Source organism: Brachyhypopomus gauderio, chromosome 7, assembly GCF_052324685.1.
Source record: "Brachyhypopomus gauderio isolate BG-103 chromosome 7, BGAUD_0.2, whole genome shotgun sequence".
Taxonomy (NCBI): Eukaryota; Metazoa; Chordata; class Actinopteri; order Gymnotiformes; family Hypopomidae; genus Brachyhypopomus; species Brachyhypopomus gauderio.
In genome coordinates this window covers 12,303,214-12,324,832 of record NC_135217.1, presented here as the reverse complement: position 1 = coordinate 12,324,832, position 21,619 = coordinate 12,303,214, and the positions used below count along the sequence as shown (strand labels likewise).

At 46.8% G+C, this 21,619-nt stretch overlaps 1 protein-coding gene across 4 annotated transcripts in view; it reads left to right on the top strand.

Annotated features, from left to right (window-relative positions):
- camkk1a (calcium/calmodulin-dependent protein kinase kinase 1, alpha a) overlaps nucleotides 1-21,619 on the top strand; it is a 54,227-nt gene that overhangs the window by 3,278 nt on the left and 29,330 nt on the right. For 2 of the 4 annotated variants that reach the window (XM_077011775.1, XM_077011778.1), the window contains exon 2: nucleotides 18,518-18,935. In XM_077011775.1, the coding sequence (XP_076867890.1) occupies nucleotides 18,627-18,935 (309 nt within the window). In that variant the 5' untranslated portion in view covers nucleotides 18,518-18,626. Of the gene's footprint in view, nucleotides 1-9,090; nucleotides 9,237-17,727; nucleotides 17,868-18,517; nucleotides 18,936-21,619 lie in introns of those variants that run through there. The other 2 variants (XM_077011776.1, XM_077011777.1) reach the window with 2 other exon arrangements.

Here is a 21,619-nt window from a genome sequence, read left to right as displayed (position 1 = left end):
CTCTGAGAATGTATGGCACTGCACTTACGTTAAAAAACTGAGCGTGTTGCAGAGAATTAGGTTCTCTTTAAAAACAGAAGCTTGAGCGTCTCTGTGGATGTCATTGTTGTGATGTTGCGAGCACCCTTGGCTTTTTCCTTTGGTTTACGCAGGAAATCTGGTAAAGTTTGTGTGTGTGACTTGTAGCCAAGTGCTGTGTGCAGTACTCCATTACAGCTCTCTCTCTCTCTTCCTCCCTCTCTCTCTCCCTCCCCCCTCATTCTCTTTCTTTCTCAGGGCATTTGTCTTGTTTTTCAACCACACACACAGCAGGCACACACACACACACACACACACACACACACACACACACACACACACACAAATGCAGGTAATTAGTGCAGTCAGCCTTGTTGATCTTATTAACTTCACTGTGTGTGTGTGTGTGTGTGTGTGTGTGTGTGTGTGTGAGACCCTCTTTCCTGTTCAGTCCTTCTGTCATTCCATTACCTCTTTGTGCGTTAGTCAGAAGCACCTCACACACGCTCACCCTGTCTCTTATCAGTCTCAGACCTCCTTCCCCAAGTAATAATTCCTGTCTCTTCCACTCTCGCTGACAGACAGAGCCCAGTGTTCAGGCCATGACCAAAACCCGCAGTAAGGCATCACTGCATTAAACGTAGTCTTGGCATGCATTAAATCTGCATCACTGAAATGAGATTATACTGCTGCCTTCTGTCAGCCTGCTATGCCTTACCATATACTGAGCTGGTGAACAGTGACGGTTGATTAGGTCATCGTTACGTTTACTGGGCCATCCTTATGTTTATTGGGTCTTCGTTACATTGGTTGGCTCATTGGGTCTGGATTCATTGGAACAGCCATCGATCAGGAACATCTGCGATTGGTTGGGACGGTTCCGTTACTCTAGTGATTAGTTATAGCGGTTATTCATAACCTGCTGCACCAGCATGGCACTAAATGGTGATGAACGGAGTAGCCCACTGTGTGGCACTCCACCCCTCTGTGGTAGGCTCCTGGAAACAGGGCGGGGTGAACTCTGCTCCTGCCCCCCGCTGAGGGACTGCTGCATCCCAGACTCCTCTGCTCCGAGTCTGTGTCCATAAATAATTCTGTCTGTGTCAGAAGGTGGAATCCATCAATCTCACTCTGCCTGTCTCTCTGTTGAGCCCCATCTCTGTAGAGTTCCCCCCCACATCCTCTCTTTGTCCGTAACTCTCATCACCTGGTTCATGTTTTCTCTCTTTCTCTCTCTCTCTCTCTCTCTTGTTTCTATCTTTCTTTGTTTGTCCATTTCAGACATGCACCTTGGCTGGAATGGATATGTGTCAGTTTCCTTTTTCAAAACAAGCTTTTCCAGAACCTTCTTGCCTCTGGCCCAGGCTCCTCATTTAATGTCCACCACAGAGTTATCAGTTGGCTTCCCGCTGGCCTTGGCCGTGGTCAGCGCCGCATTTGTGTTCGTGAGCCTACAGGAGGTTCAAATGCTCTGGAATTAATGTGCTGTTAATGCAAATGCAAAGCCCTTCAGCATGGGAGGTAATGGTAAGGAACCAGAATTCATTATTCTTCAGAATTCATCATTATTATTCATGAGGGTGGCAAATCGTTTCGCTACACAAACAGAGGTAAAGTGTAAGCAATGGACAGTTGTGCAAGGGATATCCGGGAGTGGGCTTAGGAAAACTCGGAAACCGAACAGACTCTGAATGTTAATGAGGTTTGGTGTGCACGCCCACGGTCGGTTCCACTGAACGGATCCAGTAGCATATGAGACGTCGGATCTTCAAAGCAAAAAATATACCAAGGTTCAGGTTAGACTGGTTTGGGAAGGTGTGTGGGAATAAATGCTAAATATGGAGTCACATGGTGAGGAAGGAGTATAAAATGGTGGGTTGCTTCACTGGAACTCTGAATGTCAGCTGTGGTGATGTTCTAAATGTTGACCCAGTCCTGTGCTGCCTGTATGAAATGACCACTGTGTTTACCAGGCAGTAGTGATATCCTGCCATGGGCACCATGAAGGAAGATTAAGAGAGTTTTCCCGCCGATTGCTCGTCTCTGGCTGTGCTGTACCTTTTGGATTTTGGATGTTGGCAGCCGTGTTTCCACAGGAGATTTCTTGGTTTGCTTTCACTTGCACCAGTCTAAACAATTTTTAATTACTTACAAAACTGATTTGATCATGCGCACACACAAAACGATGCAGTCACACAAAATACGCATGCTTCCCGTGCAGAAGTGCTCTGTCCAAGGAAATCTGCATAATGTGTAACTACGTGAGCGGGCGCCTGCAATGGCTCCTTTGTCTCCACTCTCGCTCTGCTCACAAACGGTCGATCATGAAGGACCTTGCCACTACTGTTCCCTTACCTCAGTACACAGAGCAAAAAGGAGTCCAGTAGGTCACTATAAATATGTCTACTTTTGTATGTATTTTGATTTGGTTATTGTTTATAATTTACTCATTGTGGATTTCACTTTTGTTCGCTTCCCTCCCTCCCCAGAAGCCACTAATGGAGGCCTCTAATAGCACATGAATCAAAACAAAAACAACCACCCGTAGTGTGTTATGTGTCCAGTCCATATCTGATGCTTTCTGTGAAACAAGCCATGCTGGAATGACGGAGGAGCCTGACGTCGCCCGTGTTATGTGGGTTTGGTGAACAGTGAAACACGAGCACACTTGCTCACAAGAAGCTACATCAGTGACCTGACCTTCATTTGAGGAAGTGCAATCAGGAAGTGTGCAAGAGTTTGTAAAGAAATGACACAACTTGAAAACCATCCACCGGTTAAATACTCGGAGCTGGTAAGTGAAGCGCAAGTCTGGATCCTTCTGGTCTGATGTGAGAGTGCTAACTGTACTACACCGGATCTTCCCTGTCTGCTTTGATCCTGACTCCTGACACACTGATGTGTCCACACACGTCAAATATGAGACCGTTTATATTTTTCTGATTTGTTTGATCGGTGGGGGAAAAAATCTCCCCAGGCTGCTAATACTGCCAGCACTCTAGGGGGCGCTTTTCCCCTGTGGGGCTTTACACGTACGTGGGGCTGGTCAACTAATAGGACGTGCGTCAGAAGGGGGGGGGGGCAGGGTAACCTAATGACGCTGCTCGCAATGTCCAGATTGTGGTCCAGATTTATGTCCGTGGACAACCGAGATCCGGCCTCGTGTGCGCTGGCAGCGGCGGGGGGACAGATCGGCGCGGATCAGCCCCCTGCGGCCCGGCTCGACACAGGCCCGTGGGCACACCGCTCCAGCACCACGCAGAGAAGATGCTGCTGATATTCGGATTCTTTTGTTCCACTGTACCGTAACGCAGAGTGGCCTGCGGATGGTTTGCGGCCAAGACTGCACGCTCGGCAGGTCTGTGAGTGGACAGCAGCCGGCCAGAAGTGTACACTCCACCAGACTGAGAGTGATGTACACTCCACCAGACTGAGAGTGGCATTGACCTCCCCAGACTGAGAGTGACGGCAGTTCCACTATATTAAGTTGCTGAGCATTGTCTTTTATCTGCCTGTGATTTTTAATGGGCTGAATCAGTTTCTCACTTTTGCTCTGTGTGTGTGTAAAACTTTATTACCTTAGTGCTCATTGCACATATTATACATATAGTCATATTATCACTCTGTCAAAAATGTTCATGTTCACAGACTTTCATCTTAGACTGATTATAAACTTCCTCTTCCTGAGGATTTAAAACTTGCCTGACTGGAAGACACAGCCAGAGTTCTGAAGAGGGCAAGTCTGCTCCCCCCCACCAGCTAATTAAGGCAACCAACCTCCAGAGTGTGAGGTTGGGAAATAAACAACCTTGAAGCTCTCTGTCTGGATCGTAATTCAATTCTCAGCAGATGGCACTCCCAAAAAACCCTCAACTATCCCCCCTGCCATCCTCCGCACCTCTACCACCGCTGCAAACGTATTTAACAGGACTTTTGGAGAAGATCCCCTCCTTAAGGGGACACTGACGGCGGCTGCTCGGCCCGTGGCTCTAAACCTGGACACAGACATGCAGATGTTGCGACAGGCTGTCCATGCTCCGAATTTCAAGCCACAGATGGTGTTGTTTCTCCACCGGGGGGGGGGTTGGCCGAGCCTTCGTCTTTCCATTCGCAGACAGAAGGCCGGCGCTCGCCGTGCGGGAGAAGATGTGTTTCGGAGGAGGGGATGACTCCTTTCATAAATAATAGAAGGCATTTATTTTCCTTTCCCATGGCTGCTCGGTGTTTAGAGAGCAGGGACTGGTGAAGTGGGCCCGCGGAGCTTGACGACGCAACGTGATGGTCTCTGACAACGTTTCTAAGTGCCCAAACGGCTGTATGGGGAAAACTGAGTGGACGCCCGCAAGCCTTTCACAGCGGGAGTGACAAATCGCAGGGCTCAGACACACTTAGCAGGGCCGGGCCTCTGAATCCTTGAGCAAAGCAGCCTGATGCATAACCACGATAAAGCATTAGCCTAGCAAGCACTTTTAAGAAGTATTTATTACTGACCTTCGTCCAGCATCGATGGGCGGGGGCGGGAGTCTTGGGACTGCTGACCAGTCCCACCACCCGTGCTGATGCGACGGGTTTATGAACAGTTTCCGAAATAGTTGTGTGAATCGGTGAGCTTTCAGCGCTGGTGGGGATTTTATTTTTATCATACTACAGAGGACACCTGCAGTACTGCACTCTCTCCAAGTGCGTTGCCTTATCGTGTCTGTGGAGCAGGACTCGTTCCGCTGATGCAGAGTAAGAGGTGGTTGTTTGCAGATCCTGTCTGTTTTCATTTTGGCCTTCATGCAGTGTTATCTGGAGAACATCTGTTGTACTGATGAAATATCACCTGTGGAATTTGTAACCTCGTGCTTCTGCGGCCCATTCCGAAGCGAATGGCGTGGCACTACCGCTTGATAGGTGGCTTTCTATGGCTTGTGAAACCCCATGTTTCATCACATGCCGCTTGGAGTGATGCGGCGATGAACGAAGATTAATGACCCATTAGATCTGTTGGACGTTCGAGTTCCGCACGAGTGGCCAGCATCGTGTGTTGGCCCGCCAGGCTTCCCTTTTGCCATGTCGTTTCCCACTCCGTCTTCTCGGCGGGAAGGTCCTCGGGGTGTTCGGGCGGATCGGTGATTACAGAGCCTAGCGTGGGTCTCTGCCCTGGTTAGAGAACACGCCAGATGTCTGCTGTGTGGGAAGAGGGTTATCGTCAGGCTGATTTAATTAGCTGATTAGAGATGCACTATTAAAACGAAGCACGGCTCCTCGTGCTAGAACTGCGCTAGCTCAGCTGCTTCTGACGGTGGCTAGGGGCTGCAGGAATTAGGCAGTACTAATTTCAATCTGGTGCAATTTTGCCTCATTTTTCCTAGAAATCATTATTTTTGAAGGCATGTCTGTAGTTGAGCTCCGGATCCCAATCTAAACGTAGCATTAATAATGGCTAAAAATTGTAAATTCGGCCACATGGCTGACCCTAACTCTAGCAAACCATAACCCTTAGCCCCGTTCGCTAATCCCAGGGTACAACGGTAGCTTGGCACAAGGTCTGAATAACTGAATTTCACTCAACTTGAATTTCTCACTCAACGAAAGAGCTCTGTATAATCTGTACATTTGTTATAATGAGACAGTAGCACATTGGCCTTGGGCCAATAAGTGCTCTTAACTAATATTATGATCATTTCAATCCCTGACCATAATAAGTACATTATTATGCTGCTTTCTGTCACATACCATTTGTTTACTTAGTGGCTTTACCTTTAGTTTAACTCTTCCCTTTGAACATGTGGTCTAATCAATGGTTGGTTAAAGGCAAGGAACATTTGGGGAACAGAAACATTCAAACTTTTCATGTAACCTTTTCTCCAGTAATGAGTGAAAAATGTTCTGAAGAAAAGTGTCACTGTGTTAGCTGGGTAGATTTTGAACCAAACGAATGTGTAAACAATTGAGATATAAGCAGTGGTAAATAAAAATAAAACCTCAAGAAGGGTACTCTCCCTGATCCCTACTGAATGTACACTGCTGCCAAGAGCATAAAGGCATGAAAACAAACATGATTATTGCAGCAATTTTGTGTCAGAAACAGCATCACTACTGGGGAACTACACATGAATCACAATCACTTTTCCTAGAAGAGAGCTTTTTTCCCCTCCATAATTAGGCTTCAGTGTCTTGTATTTCTCCATCACTCACAGAGATGCAGCAGTTTGCTCATGTAGAGCCTACGAGAAATGTGCCACCTTGGTGATATGGAGAAAGGCCCTGTGACCCTCACGGGGGTATTTATCTGGATTTGCACCATGATGTCATTTAAAGCTATGATTCTGGAGACCGTAATTGTCTTTTAAAGGTCTGCCCGTCATAGTGAGTAACTTCCGCATGCAAAATAGTCCTCCTGTGAGGGGCTGTTGGTCTAGCCCCCCCCATGGAGAAATAACCCACACTGATAAAGGTAAGCTGGCATCCTGCACCATTCATTCATTTTATATCCCTGAATAAAGGATTCCACCACAAACTCATTTGTCCCATGTGGTCATACCGGAAATGTGTGATCAGTTCCACTGTTGTGTACAATTACAACTAAAACCAGTGGAATTCCTGGGTAGTTTTAGATTACAATAATCGTATTGCTGTCTTATTGCTTGTTTCAGGAATAAAGCCTTACATTGCAGGAAATATTTGAACTGTAATGATTAGTTGTTTAAAGCAATGTCATGAACAAACTTGCAAAATGGACACAGTTTCATAACAGTAAAAAAAATCCATTCTGTTTGATTTTCTGAATATGCTGCTGTTCAGATATGCATGGATATTGTTAAGAATCCTGGCTAAAGGAACTCCAACTCCCAGAATTCCACTGTCCGGCTTACCCAAACCTCATCCCCTCATTACTACGGTACTTTACGCATATGCATATATACCTAGACTTATCCACTGAAACTTTGCAAAGTATTGTTGGACTTGAGTAAGCATACCGAGCAGTTCATTCTTCACTTAGTATTGCCTGTTTACTCTGACCCGGTCTGTGTTTTTGTTCTATAAATTTTTGGATTGCCCCACTGATATTTTGGGTTGCACCTCTGGTATTGTTTTACCTCTTGTACTCTGATACCTGTGTTTTTGAACTTGGACTGTGCTTTGACTTTGTTTCTGTATCATGTTTCGGCTGGTCTATTCTCTCTCTCTTTCTGTCTCTGGTTTTGACCCTGTGCCTGTTTGACAATTAAACTCCCACTTTGTCTGCATGCATCTGTTCACATGGCTATGTCCCAGGAATTAATTTAATCATAATTGATCATGTTTCACATCAATATCAAGATATCCACCACATCTCTTGTACATATTGTGCATCACGAGAAAAAATACTTCATAGTAAAATTAAATCTTTTGGCTGGTTATTGTTGTGGTTTAGAATATGACAGTCATTTGCAATAGTCCGATCTGCTGCCTCCTTTCATGTCATTATCATCCAAAACCATTTATTTATTTATCTATAGATTGATATTTATTTTCCAATGGAGTTCAAAAGCTACTGCACTAGGGAGGAAAATGCAGTAAATATGGAGGAATTCTCGCTTTTTCAGACAAAGTATGTTATACTGTGAATACCAAGATCTCCAAAGGGGTATTGAAGCTGTGTTAGGATTCAGTACACACACACACACACACACACACACACACACAGGCGCATGCACTCAATGTTGCCTAAGGCCAGTTTGATTTCCCTTAGCTACTCTTTTACCTGTTTCTCCTCTTAATTGGATTTCCATGGATGGAGTGTGCAAGGCCGTGGAGAATATAGACACAGAACAAACTGCACAGCATGAGTACGCACAAACTAGTCCAGCGTTGTGTTACTTTGGTCATCTGAATTTATTGTGCAAAAAGACATTGTCAAACGCATCTGGAAGTCTTTTCAAACTCCTATTATCAAAAGAATCCATTTCTTGTTATGCAAATAGAATTCACCTTTCATGAACCCAGATTCATTTGAATTAGAGATTTGAGACAATTATTTAATTACTGAAGTATAAAATCAGTAATTAACAGATGCCAACTTCAGTAACCTTATTATAATTTAAAAAAATAGATTTAAAAATCTGCCAATGCTTGATTTCTTGGTTCTTTCCAATAACTTTAAAATAAATTTCCCTCGCTTTGCCTGTGAGCACAGACGACCCAAACCTGATCTCAGGTGTCCTTGCCCACACTGTCTGGCAATCAGACAGACACCTAAATCCTCTGTGATACCTGCCTCTGGACATGGTGGCCGAGCTCATTAAAATCTCCTTTTCCGTCAGGCACTTCTCCTGGACAGCCCTGGGAGACTAAGCACTCACCCGTAACTTGAGCTCAGATTGGAATGTACCTGGAGGCTGACTTGAAAGGGCACGGATGGATTAGCTGATTATGGCCACTGAATAAACATGGGCAAAGTCTTTGGGGGCACAGAGTTGAGTTTAACGTAAGATAAATGGAGAAGTGGCTTTTTGCTATTTGTGGGGTCCTTGCATTTGTTTTACCTCTTTTTTTGTTGCTTAGTGACAGTGAGTCTGTTTATTCCACACATGACAGGTAGGGATGTGAAATACTAGCCAAGATCATTTTAATGCAGAATGTAATGTGTTTCTCTTGAAGACTTAAATGTAACCAGATAATAAAGTTTTAATGACACATACCGACAGTGACTGAGTGTGTTTGTGTGCATGTGGGAGAGAAAGATACCAGCCCCTTCTTTCTAGTTATTTTAAGGGGGGTGTGTGGGTGAGTGTACTAGTTCATAGAACCTCCTGCTGTCAAGAACGTTACAGAGAGGATACCCCCATGAGCCCACGATTGTCTGGACCACCTCTTTCGTTCTGCCTGTTCTGCCTGTGGCTTGGTTTGGCTTGGTCTCTGACAACTGGGCTCGAGGGTAACCCAACCTATAAATAAGTATTCAGTGAATGGCATAGACATGATGGACTTGGACTGAGAGAGAAAAAGAGAGAGGGAGAGGCAGCAGATCATTCCCCAGGCTCCACCCATGTTGTGTGGGGCATGTGAGTGGAGGAAGGGTGGCCAGGAGGTCTTAATGCTGAGGATGGTGAAGGAAGGGGCCAAGCCCTGGACGCCTCGGCCCAAGACCGGTGGACTCCTCACGGCCTCTGCTTACCTGAGCACCCTTGACTTCCGGGACTAGATTATGTCTTCATGCAAAGAGCAACCCTGGACTGACCTGGATGTGTGTGAGTAGCCAAACAGCAGTGACATTCCTCCATTTCTCCGCCCGCTCCTCTAATCCTCGGGTGTCTGACTGGGAGGCGGCCGGTCGGCTCGGGATTTGGCTTCGATCACAACCCCTCCCCCCGTGCTTGTTTTTGTCCAGCCGGCTTCCTGGTGCAGCTTCTGTACATTTCACGGTCTGCTGAGCGGGGACATCCGTTTTCTTGTGGTCGTCTTTCCTGTCCTCCGTTATTCCAAAGCTAGCTGCCATAGCCAGCCTCTGATAAGGAGAGATAATCTGTCTGATTCGATTAAACAGGCACAGGGATTAGGTACTTGAACGCACACTTCAGAGAACGTGCGGACTAGTTCATTGCACTCCCCCACACTATTAAAATGGCGGGAAACCAGGCTATGTGCACTGTCCTCGTTATCCTCCACACCTCCAGGGCTTTGGTGGATTTTTCGGAGGAGGGTGGGGTTGCTGAACTGAAACAGTGTAATCATTTTAAATGGAACAGGATGTTAACTCTGGTAGCGCTGGATGGCTTTCATCCCTACACAGATCGAATTGATTAGCCTCTCTCGAAACCGTTAGCATTAGCCTCTCACCAAACCATTAGCACCACTGAAGCTGAAGCCCTCCGCTGGGGTGTAATCCAGTATGACCCCTGACCCAGACTGTGACCTTTATGGCATGCCTTGTTCTCACAAATTAGGCCATGGTTGTGGGGAGTCCGGTCTGCTACTTATGACTGTCAAACATATTCCAGAAAATGACCATCAGTGCATCTCAATTTTGTAGTAGACTATTGAGGGTTGGGGAGAGGGGCGGAGTGGCTGAGTGCGCTCTGTGTCATTGGTGTGGTCGTTATCTGAGGTAATCCACTCCTGCTGGATTTCCTCATCTTAGGACACATATTGACACTGCCTTAGTTTGCAGGGAACATCATCCTGCTTGTTTGGGGAGGGAGAGAGAGAGGGAAAGAGACAGGGAGAAAGAGAGAGAGAATGTGAAGTCAAGACAGGAAGTAATAGAGAACGTAGAGAAGGATTACGCGTTTATTAAAGAATTCCTCTTCCTCGGCTGCCTACTCAGTGTGAACCACAGTGTGTGTGTACATGCTAGACAGAGAGAATAAATGCATGCCTAATTGTTGAAGTGGATGGTTGAATGAATCCTTAATTTTTTAATTGCTCCAGTGAGCCATTGATTGCAGAACAGATTCAGCATCACCATTTAGTTTCTGTTCCATGTTCCTGTTTGCAGTAGTGTACATTTCCAGTGTCTTTGTATCAGCCTCTCCTTCCTTCTCTAAGACAGTGCGTTTGTGCACCCTTACTATCGCCTAGTCAGCAGTGCTAGAGCTTATAGTGCTGTATGTCTGGAGTGTGTCTGCAGAATACACACACACAGCCATCTTGCAATGCAGGTGTCCTTTATCACTACTACTTGTGCATACCATTGTCACAGTTTCTCCCCTCTCATCCCCCCTTCTCTCTCGCTCCTTCCCTTTCTGTCCTCTTTGACTTCTCACAGACTCTTCTCATCTCTCGTTCCTCCATTCCTCCAGTTGCCATGTCTCCTCTCTCTCTCGCTGCCTGGGATTAGAAGTGACAGGCAGATGCGACAGAAACGTATCACGTCTGCACTGCTGGGTTATCTGCAGGACAAGCTGCAGCAAGGGGGTGGGGGGGATATTGAAATACCTGTAGCTCTCTCGCCCTCCTTGCTTTCATCCATTCAGAATTCAGACATTTCCTCCCCATTGTCGGCTTCTGTCTGGCCTTCTCCTGACAAACACAAAAAGGACTCGAAGCAGTTTTCGTATTCTGTCCTTCTGAATGGGTTTGTCAGAGCTGCCATTGTGTGAAAGGCTTAGCAGGAACACCGTTGACTCTTCTGGTGCTTTTGGAGTGAGCTCTGCCTTTCTTCCCTCCAAATTGTTTCAAAGATGTGCTGAAGGACGACATTGTCAGGCTTGGGGTTTAAGTCTGTGGACAGTAAACGGAGCACTTCTGCGACGTGACATTTCAGATGTTCAAGAATCCCCAGCCTCCGCTCAGAAGCTTGGTGTGTAGCCCATTGGCCAAAACTCTTCAGTGTAAACCGCTAAATCCCGCCTTCATAATGGTCCACTTCTCTAATGGCGCATTTCCACTAGGGCCTGCTTGGCGCGGTACGGTTCGATACGGGTCGATTCGCAACGGAACGGTACGGTCGCGTTGTGTTTCCATTACAATGGTGGACCACCACAATGTGGGTGGAGTCGCTGTTGGCGCGCGGGTTGTAGTGTCGTAACATCATTTGTATGCGACCACAACACCGGTCGATGCCCCTTAACACATACCTTTATTGTATCTTATTTATCTTTATCTTCATTATTGTATGTGGTTGCTCTAATTATTGATAATAATTTGGTATTACTCAAACAGGCTGAACACACCCTGCATAAAAAGCATCAGTCATACAATCAAATGAAATCAAACTTTATTATGAAATATAGATATTTAAAGTACAACATATGTAAATAATATAGTTATAGTTTTAAAAAGTGCAAAAAGCAAATATATACGTATAGCTTTATATGAAATAAATATTTATAGTACTACAAGCAACATTTTGTGTGCTTTTACTGGCGTCCGTCTCGCATGGTGTTCACAAGTTCACCAAGCACCCCGAGGAAAGCCCGGTTGAAGGAAACATTTTCCGCCAACTCCGCTCGCCTCGTCAGTGGAAGGGGAATCTTGAACGTAAAAAATAACAAATATTAAACACAAGCATTCCCGTGAAAGCAACAACGATATACCGTAACTGCACAAACTGTGTAGCACGTCATCGCTGCTGATGCTTTGTTTATGGCTACAGCTAACTAGCAACTAGCAAGGCTAAGAGCTAGCTATTGTACAGTAGTGACTGTGGTGGTAACATTAACTACAAACACAGCTCTAAATTCCTGCGTTTACAATAGATGCGTTCATATTACGTTCATATTACATCTTTTACGAGCCTAGTAAAACTGAAATCACAATACACTCACCATTCTCCGTGGCCTCCAGCACTGACATTGCCGTGTCTGTCCAGCTCTTTCTCTTCCGTTACTGGCTGGCCGGTGACCGTATATGACATCCATTTGCTGGAACCATTTCCAGTCTTTGCGGTTTGCTCCGCTGCGTCCGTTATGGTCCTTCACCGCCCGGTAATCGCGTTAAGCTTTTTTAGCTTGGACCGACCGGCACTGCTGAACGGACCGCTGGTAGCCATGAGTGGCCATTAGCGCGGAAACCTCGCTAAAAACCTTTACATTTCTAGTGGCCCCGTCCAGTTCGCCCTGGATTTTTTGATCGCTGATTATTAACAGAAAGGTTTGTACCTCGGCGTTTGACCAGGGAACAGACTTCGCTCCTTGGGTTTTAAAAATGGCCGAGGAGTCCATAGCATAGCGGAGGAGTCGCACTCCTGACGCAACCTGTGACGACACTCCCTGGCCAATCAGTGTCATGCTGTTCCTCCACGTCACAGAACTGTACCGCTTCGGAACGGTTAGAACCTCAAGCGAGTCGGTACGAAAAAAGTACCCGAAGGGGCCGGCTCACAGGGAAGTGGTACTAATGGAAACACTCACAAACCGTCGCGAATCGAACCGTACCGCGCCAAGCAGGCCCTAGTGGAAATGCGCCATAACAGTGCTCGTATGTCCCGCGTTGCCATTCACATAGCCTGTTTCTGGATTCACTTCTAATCCAGCTGTCGTTCCCCTAGTCAACATCTGGAATCAGTTTAGGAGATCTTTTTAGGGGTTGGTCACAAGCAACACCAATTGCAAATCAGCACTCATTGGTTCTATCAGTAATGGACAGTGCCTTTACAGTCTAAAAGGAGCGAGGGCTCACCATCTGGTCTCTGTAGTGATGGTAATTTATGGATATATATCAGATATCCCAGATCATATGAAATTCCCAGATCACCCTTTTATAGGTATTTGCAACTGTAGGATTCTGAAGCCTTGAATTTAGATTGCTTTCCACTATGCCTTCCCCTTCCCTGGACTCGAGTTAAAGCAGGCTGTAAGCATAATTTATGAACTGCTCAACACACATAATTCAATACCTTTAGACTGCCTTAAAAGTAAATGGGAGACAGACCTAGATTAATCAATTTCAGTAGTAACAAAATAATACAGAGAAATTTCTCCTCTTTCATATGTCTCAGTCATGCTGTGTTACACAATGTAAAATTGTCCGCCGTCTGCGTTGGACTAAAGTCGGTCATGGTGAGATGGATTCCAGCGTAGATGTGATCGATACGCACAGATCAGTTCTCTGTGGCTCCATTTTGACATGTCCGAAGTTGTTCACAGTCTGGCGAGCCATCTTGGAGACCTTTTCCAAGATATTTAGTCAGGCCATGGAGCCCTCGCCTTCCCCTATGTTGTTTTGTGATGGCCCCCAGTAAACACCCCTCCCATTGAACTCTTAAGAGTCTGGTGAATTAACTGTTTCATGTGCAGGTGCTTTGCTCAAAGTTATACATTTATTTTGCTTTTGTTTTGTCCTATGATTTGATGCACAAATATTAATGATTCACTCTGTCTTCATGAGTTATCTCTAATGTCTGCCTCATTACAGTACTACAGCACTGCTAAAATTTGCTACATTACAGTACTACAGCACTGCTAATGTCTGCTACATTATAGTACTATGGCACTGCTAATGTGTGCTACAATACAGTACTACAGAACTGCTAATGTTTGCTACAATACAGTACTACAGGACTGCTAATATCTACTACAATACAGTACTACAGGACTGCTAATATCTGCTACAATACAGTACTACAGGACTGCTAATATCTGCTACATTACGGTACTACAGCACTGCTAATATCTGCTACATTACGGTACTACAGCACTGCTAATGTCTGCTACATTACAGTACTACAGCACTGCTAATGTCTGCTACATTACAGTACTACAGCACTGCCACAGCCCCACACTAGGCTTCTTGTTCTGCTCCATCTCTGAGTGCACTGTTTCTTCCACCTGAACCCCCACCCCCCCTTCAGCTCCCAGCTATGTAGGCGCAAGAGAGTTGCGCTGGTAGAGACCTCTCGCGCTTCAGTGGCAGAACGGGTGGCAGGAGGCGAAAGCTGCATACTGCCTGCATGTCCTCCACCTGCCCACTGCTTCACCCTCCACCTTCCCACTGCTTCACCCTCCACCTGCCCACTGCTTCACCCTCCACCTTCCCACTGCTTCACCCTCCACCTGCCCACTGCTTCACCCTCCACCTTCCCACTGCTTCACCCTCCACCTGCCCACTGCTTCACCCTCCACCTGCCCACTGCTTCACCCTCCACCTGCCCTCTGCTTCACCCTCCACCTTCCCACTGCTTCACCCTCCACCTGCCCACTGCTTCACCCTCCACCTGCCCACTGCTTCACCCTCCACCTGCCCTCTGCTTCACCCTCCACCATCCCTCTGCTTCACCCTCCACCTGCCCACTGCTTCACCCTCCACCTGCCCTCTGCTTCACCCTCCACCTTTCCACTGCTTCACCCTCCACCTGCCCACTGCTTCACCCTCCACCTGCCCTCTGCTTCACCCTCCACCATCCCTCTGCTTCACCCTCCACCTTCCCTCTGCTTCACCCTCCACCTTCCCTCTGTTTCACCCTCCACCATCCCTCTGCTTCACCCTCCACCTGCCCACTGCTTCACCCTCCACTGCTTCACCCTCCACCTTCCCACTGCTTCACCCTCCACCCGCCCTCTGCTTCACCCTCCACCTGTCCTCCAACTCATAACCCCTGAGCTCTGTACACTGCTTCACCTCCGGACAGAGCCGGCTTCAGTCACAAGTTCATTTGCTGTGTGTGTGTGTGTGTGTGTGTGTGTGTGTGTGTGTGTGTGTGTGTGTGTGTGTGTGTGTGTGTGTGTGTGGAGATAGAGATAGTAAAAAAAGAGAATGTGAGGTCAGGATGGTAAGTAATAGAGAATGTGGAAATGAAACGTGAGATTCTTCTTTCTCACATTTTTAAATCATTTACATTTATAGTTTATTCATACTATAGAATCTGCAATCTGCTACTCGGTAGGGTTGTGTCTTTTGTCTTTTTTTCCCGCCATCCGTATGTGTTAAAGTGGAGTATTCCCACCCTCCCTGGAGGTTTTCCACATCCATATGCTCTTCCTGAACTGGTGTGGTGCGTGAAGGTCTGGAAACATGTGCTGTTTGGATATGTGTCTTGGTTCCCTGCTGCCCGCAGGCATTCTGTGTAGTACGAGATGCACTGGGGATATTGGATGACCCCGCCCGACCCTGCGCAGAGGATGCTGGGATGTAGCACGTGCAGGAAGGGGGTTGGGGGGTTTGGGTGGGGCTTTTCCAGGTCATGTAGCTCCACTCACCACATGGGTCACTGCTGGGTCCCCTTCAATTTCCTCTGGTGGTTGGTGTCGTCATTGTAGGTCAGAGGTGGCCGGGTCAAGCTGTAATGTCTGGTTACACAAGCGTGCTTACAAATGAATTGAAAGTGATCTGGTGACCTGTGGCCCGTGGGCACTGAGACGGTGTGGGCTGGCGCTCCCGTTTACGCCGCCGCGTGACCTTTGTGCTACGTCTCGCTCCTCTGTGTGCGCACAGACGTCTGCCCTCCGTCGGCTCTGATGCTGGCTGTTCTCTGTAATCCATTAATGTTATTAAGCCTGTTGAACAAAGAAACATAAGAAGAAGCGTTCTGCTTCTCATCTCCATATCCATGCAGGACTTCAATTAGATCGTGTTTTTGGCTGAAACCTGAATCTGTAGCTGGATCGTCTGCAGCTGAATCTTGGAACGGGGATGATTACAGCAGTCCCCTACGATTACACTGAATACCAAATAAATACACTGTCTATCCACATGGTTTTGCATTTAAATAGTGATCGTAGCACTGTGTAAGTAATTGTGAGCAGCAACAAACAGCTGATGGGTGATCAGAGCTCGCAGGTTTAAGCAGCAACTCCATATGGACCCAAACTGAAGAGATTCCTTTGTTTCGTTTATTGCTTTTTAATTACTATTTATACTGAGTATTATAGCAGGTTCAAATCTGCAGATGTCATTGAAGGCACTCAGGTGAAAAGTACTGCCTACAATTTGTGAGAACATCAAGGTTGCCTTGGCATGGCTGGTTGTCGGGGCAACGGGAAGACCACCCGCCGTGAATGAAGTGCGGTGGGCGGGTCACAATATTTTCTCCGCCCAATCGGCCGTCAGAGGCGCTTGTGTTATGCAACCTGCGGTGGTGTAAGAGAACGCATGAAAAGAAAGAGGGTGGGTTTTTTTTTTTTTTTTTTGCCATACTCTATAAATGGAGTTTTTTTCCTCTCTCGATTTAAGCCTCTGAGAACAGATGAAAAAGCATCTTCTGTTAAAGGCTCACTTCAGGTCTAGAGGAGAACATTAGTTTAAGCAAGGCTGACTTCATTCGTTTCTGTTTGTGCGTGTGTGTGTGTGTCTGTGTGTGAGTGTGTGCGTGCGTGCGTGTGTGTGTGCGTGCGTGCGTGCATCGATACACATATAGCATCTATGTATTTGTGCATAACCAGAGGCTTATAGTGTCTTATAGAGTCTCGACTCTGGGTTCCGGGTGCTTTAACTGTGGGCCCGGGGGAATTAAATTTCGTACCTTGTACCTGTGCAAAAGTATGACAAATAAAATTGATTCTGATTCTGATTCTGATTATAGTGTCTAACGACAAACATAACAGTTTTGCCCAAAGCTGCAGTTTAACCATGGCAGGACTCTTCTGGGCTTCCTGCTAGAACTACCATTCAGGGACTTCACTGCCTAAGGCCCAGACGGAGCCCTGCTACCACACCGATACAGATCAAAGGTCCCGGGTCCCACGCAGGTGCTGACGGGCATGTCAGCATCTCCATGTGACCTGAGGCATGGTTGTGTGACCTGAGGCGTCCTGCACTCGCTGGGACATCGTCCCGAGGGACGTCATGGAACGAGAGAAGTGCTAAGCACCCTGTGTATTTTGGATAACCTTGAGATCCTGTCATGAGAGAGGGAGAGGGGGAGGAAGGGAGAGGAGAGAGAGAGAGCGAGACAAGGGAGAAATACTTTATGTCCTGAATCTGTCTAATTCAGAATGGGTCCCTTGTCATTCCATGTTAGAAGTTTGAACATTGCGTTTTTGAAAATGGCCTCCTGGCTTAGTCATTTTTATTCTCTGTCTGTAGGCGACCAGGAGGAAATCTACTCAGCAATGAGGCAACTGGGAGTTTTTAATCTTTTGGTTTTATTTTAGTTTCATGTGACTCATTGATTTGCCTTGTTCGCCAACGTCCTCCTTGGCAACACCCGGATTTGAGTCCCGATCACACTTCAGATTGATTAGTAATAATTCTCTTCGAGGAGTGTTTGAAGGGGCTGGGAGGCGGTAATGACATTACGTAACGTGGTTTGACATTACGTAACGTTTTCATTTTGTAATATTGTCTTTTTATCTGTGAAACAAGGGCTCAACCAGCGGCCCAGCTCCGCTTTCATTCCAGTGCTGTGAGAAAGGTTTGTGATCAACACAGAACTGGGAGACAGAACTTCAGACGCCACGCTCTGCTTGAGGAGACGTCCGAACACTAGTCGCAGTCAGCAGCAGGTTGGCAAGAAAGTTGTTTGCCTCTTTGTTTTAGTGTTTTTGATTAGCCCATTGTGGACAGACGAGCTCATGGGCTCATAGCTGTGGCGGCGTTCACACCATCCCAGTGATGACTGTAATGGCTTAGGGAGTGCGACTAGTTACACAACAAGCCCTGATTTTATTCTGTAGGCAGTGGATTGGGAACTTCATAACGTCTTTCGTCCAGGACGTCTTGGACCGAGGAACCTGGCAAGCTGACCACTGATGAAAAACGTACATTTCCACCCTCGAGTGTGGTGGGACACGTCATGTCCATCTGTGCTTGTGCAGAGAGCCGTTGGCAGCTGGGCTGACCAAGACCTGCTCACACCAGTGGAAGTGTGTTGCTGCTCAGACCAGCTTAGCTGCCCAGTCACCACAGCAGCACTGAGTTGGGTCTTGGGTTTTATGGGTTGCAGCTCTGTAAGGATGATGGTCTGGTTGCCTGTTGAAGGTGCTGTTGTAGCTCATCTGCTGAAGAGAACATGCTGCTAGCAACACCAAGGTCATGAGTCCAGTTCCCATTGGACCATGTGACACACTCGCTCATTCTGATCAATGAGGTGTAAGATAAGAGCATCTGCCAAATGCTGTACATGTAAATTATTTATTTCTCTCCTTCTCGCTAGTTTGCTGTGACTGCAGACCCAGACTGGGGGGGCGGAGCACGAAGTTGATGACAACGTTCCACACACCCCTCCCTCCCTGCCGCCGAGCTCTACCCACAGCCCTATAACCATGGCGATGAGCAGTGACCCCGGCTGCGCACAGGCGGAGCTGGACCCCGACTCCTCCCAGGATGAGGTCGCCGACAAGATGGCCGCCATCATCATAATGGACCAATCCACCAACGGGCTGAGGAATGGGGCGGGACACAAGAAGGCTCCGCCCCGACGGCCACTTTTTTCTGGCAGGAAGATGTCACTGCAAGAGAGAGGGACGTACCTGTCCACAGGGGGCGGGGCTGAACGGCTCTCGCACATTTCGCCGCGGGTCGCACGACGGCCCACCATCGAGTCCAAGCGTGTGTCCATCTCAGATACACAGGTGATTCCCCCATCCACACACACACACACACACACGCGCACACACACACACGCACGCACACAAAGCTGTGCTACTGTGTGATACCAATTTTACTACCTGAGAGGAATGCTTTAAGTTGGCAACATCTAGAAGCTTTGATCGGTACTAAGGAAATTCTGATCCGTGCATTACTTCATACATTAAGAACACTTCAATTTCAAGTTTTAAACCAGCCACCAGACAATGGGGAAATTTCCTTAAACATATTTTATTCACTTTGTGCACGTTAAACCTGAATAGGACTCGTTTGTCATGTCGTACCTTGATGTTAACTGTAGTGTTAGAACGTGTGTCAGCGTGTTTCATAGTGGCTCTGTGGAGGTGTTAAAACTCATTTCCCGTTATCAGTCCACAGGTCATGCAGAATCGTTCTGTGGTGCTCATACGCTAACAAAGAAGTGACTTCATTCAGCTTTTTCTTTCTTTCTTTCTTTCTTTCTTTCTTTCTTTCTTTCTTTCTTTCTCTCTCTCTCTCTCATTTCTCCTTTTCATTTATTCATTTTCTTTTAAAATATTATACTGGCATAAGTGTAATTACAAAACTTTGCCAAAGAAAGACTGTAAAGACTGAATATATATGTAAAGAAAAAAATTCCTTATTTCTCTCTCCCTCTCTCTGTCTCTCCCTCCCTCGTTCTCTCTCTGCCCCCAGAGAGACTGAACAGTCTCAGTATGACCCTGGTCAAGCACATCGGTGTATCATTTGTTTGTTGCTGTGGTTACCGCAGCCTTTAATGTCTATTCCTCCCCATGTTCAGGTTTTTTATCTCAGTCAGACTGAGATAAAATGGCTGTTTTTTTCTCTATCCATTTGATTCCCTTGAAGAAGGAGATGAACTGGGAGCTCTGGGTGTCCTCCAGGGTCCACCAGGCTCGTGCTGCTTGGCGCGGCCCTCTCATGCGTCCACTTGTATTTGTCAAATTAATCCACACACGGTGTTCACAGTGACTGCGTCACGAAAAAAAAGGTCTCCGTGTGAATTTGACTGACCATTTATTTATAGTGGTTTCATTGGCCAAATAGGTTCCGAGTAAATAAGTGATGTGTTTACTTCCCAAGTGAAGCTTGAGAGAACAGCAGGATATTCCCCCAGTTCTTAGTTCATGGCTTTATGGGGTTTTTTGCCATCTCACTGAAAGATGTTGTATTGAGGGGCTTTCCCAGTGATACCAGCTTGTTTTTTTTTTAAGTATTGCAGAGGAATTGTGCAGAGGAGAGAGAGGATTGTCTGATTCTATCTGTGCCATTTGTCAAGAATTCTGCAAAGCCCATATAAGTAATATAGATCACTGAGGGGAATGTAATGCATCTTAAACATGTCCTTGCTTTGGCAGAATTTTTATGTTGGCACATAAGTCACAGTGTAGCTGGTTACAAGGGCTGTAACAGTGTAGCTGGTTACAAGGGCTGTAACAGTGTTTAACAGTTTCACAGTCTCCCCTTCTTTAGTCATTTGAATCAAGTGTTGTCTTTAGTGAGTTAATTGTGTTCATTATGATTTACTGTGAATCCTTTGTACTGGTATTTTTTTTACTTGACTTGGGGTCTGGCGTTGTGGGAGATGACGGAATGGCCCATTCATGGCCCTCTGTGGAGTTTGGCTGTGGTTGGGCTGTGGATGAGTGGCGGGTTGGAGTCAAAGTGGTTGGCCTTTACCGTCTCTGCTCTTGACGGGTGTTAGGACCCCTGTTTGTTTCCACTGGCTGACACACGATAGGTTACTTTCCCAACCTGTCTGTCACCTTTTGTCTTTTTAGAGCGTATTCTCTTACTAGTTTAGTCTCTCTTTCACTCTCTCTCTCTCTCCATCTCCCTTCTATCAGTTCCCCTCTCCAACACACCCCACACACTCTTATGAAGGTAAGGTGAAACCGCTAATCATAAACAATGTTGTGTTTATGCTAACCCTGGGATTATCCGTGATAATCTGGTCTCATCAAAGCATGTGGGGGTAAAAAAAACCCAGAATGCAGCAGTACACGAGTCTTAATACCTTATACATCTTGTGTGTGTCTGGTTGCCTTCATGTGTCTGCGCACGTCTCTGTTAATCTATGTTCACTCCTGCGTGATACTAGAATGAGAAATAGGTGGGGGGGGGCGGGGTGTTGAAGTCCTTAAATGATAAGAACAGATGACATTACTGGACTGGACTGGACTGTCTCACGGGGTTGGGGGATGGGTGAGGGACTGTGGTAGTGTTTTATTGCCAGGAGGCAAAGTGTGTGTGTGTGTGTGTGTGTGTGTGTGTGTGTGTGTGTGTGTGTGTGTGTGTGTGTGTGTGTGTGTGAGGAAGAGAAAGCCTTTACTGCAGTGCTGGTGTAAGCGATCATGTGCCAGGCTCGGTCCGAAGCTCTGTCAGTCAGAAGCCGGCTGTTGCAGGACACCGGGAGCCGGGCAGCGTGGCTGGGGCGGTCCGCTCGGCCGATGCGTTATTGACACGCTGGTGTTTACAGTCTGCCTGGTGCCGCTGAGGGATTAGGTCTCTCCGTTTCACCCTCTTCTGCCATTTCCTTCTGCCTTTTGCCCCTTTTAAGCCTCTTGTTTTGTCTTTGCTTGCATGTAAGCTGAGGACTGTAATATGATTATAGTGCAATTAGCCTCTCACACTCTCACCCTCACCTCCCCCCACCCCCGTACGTATT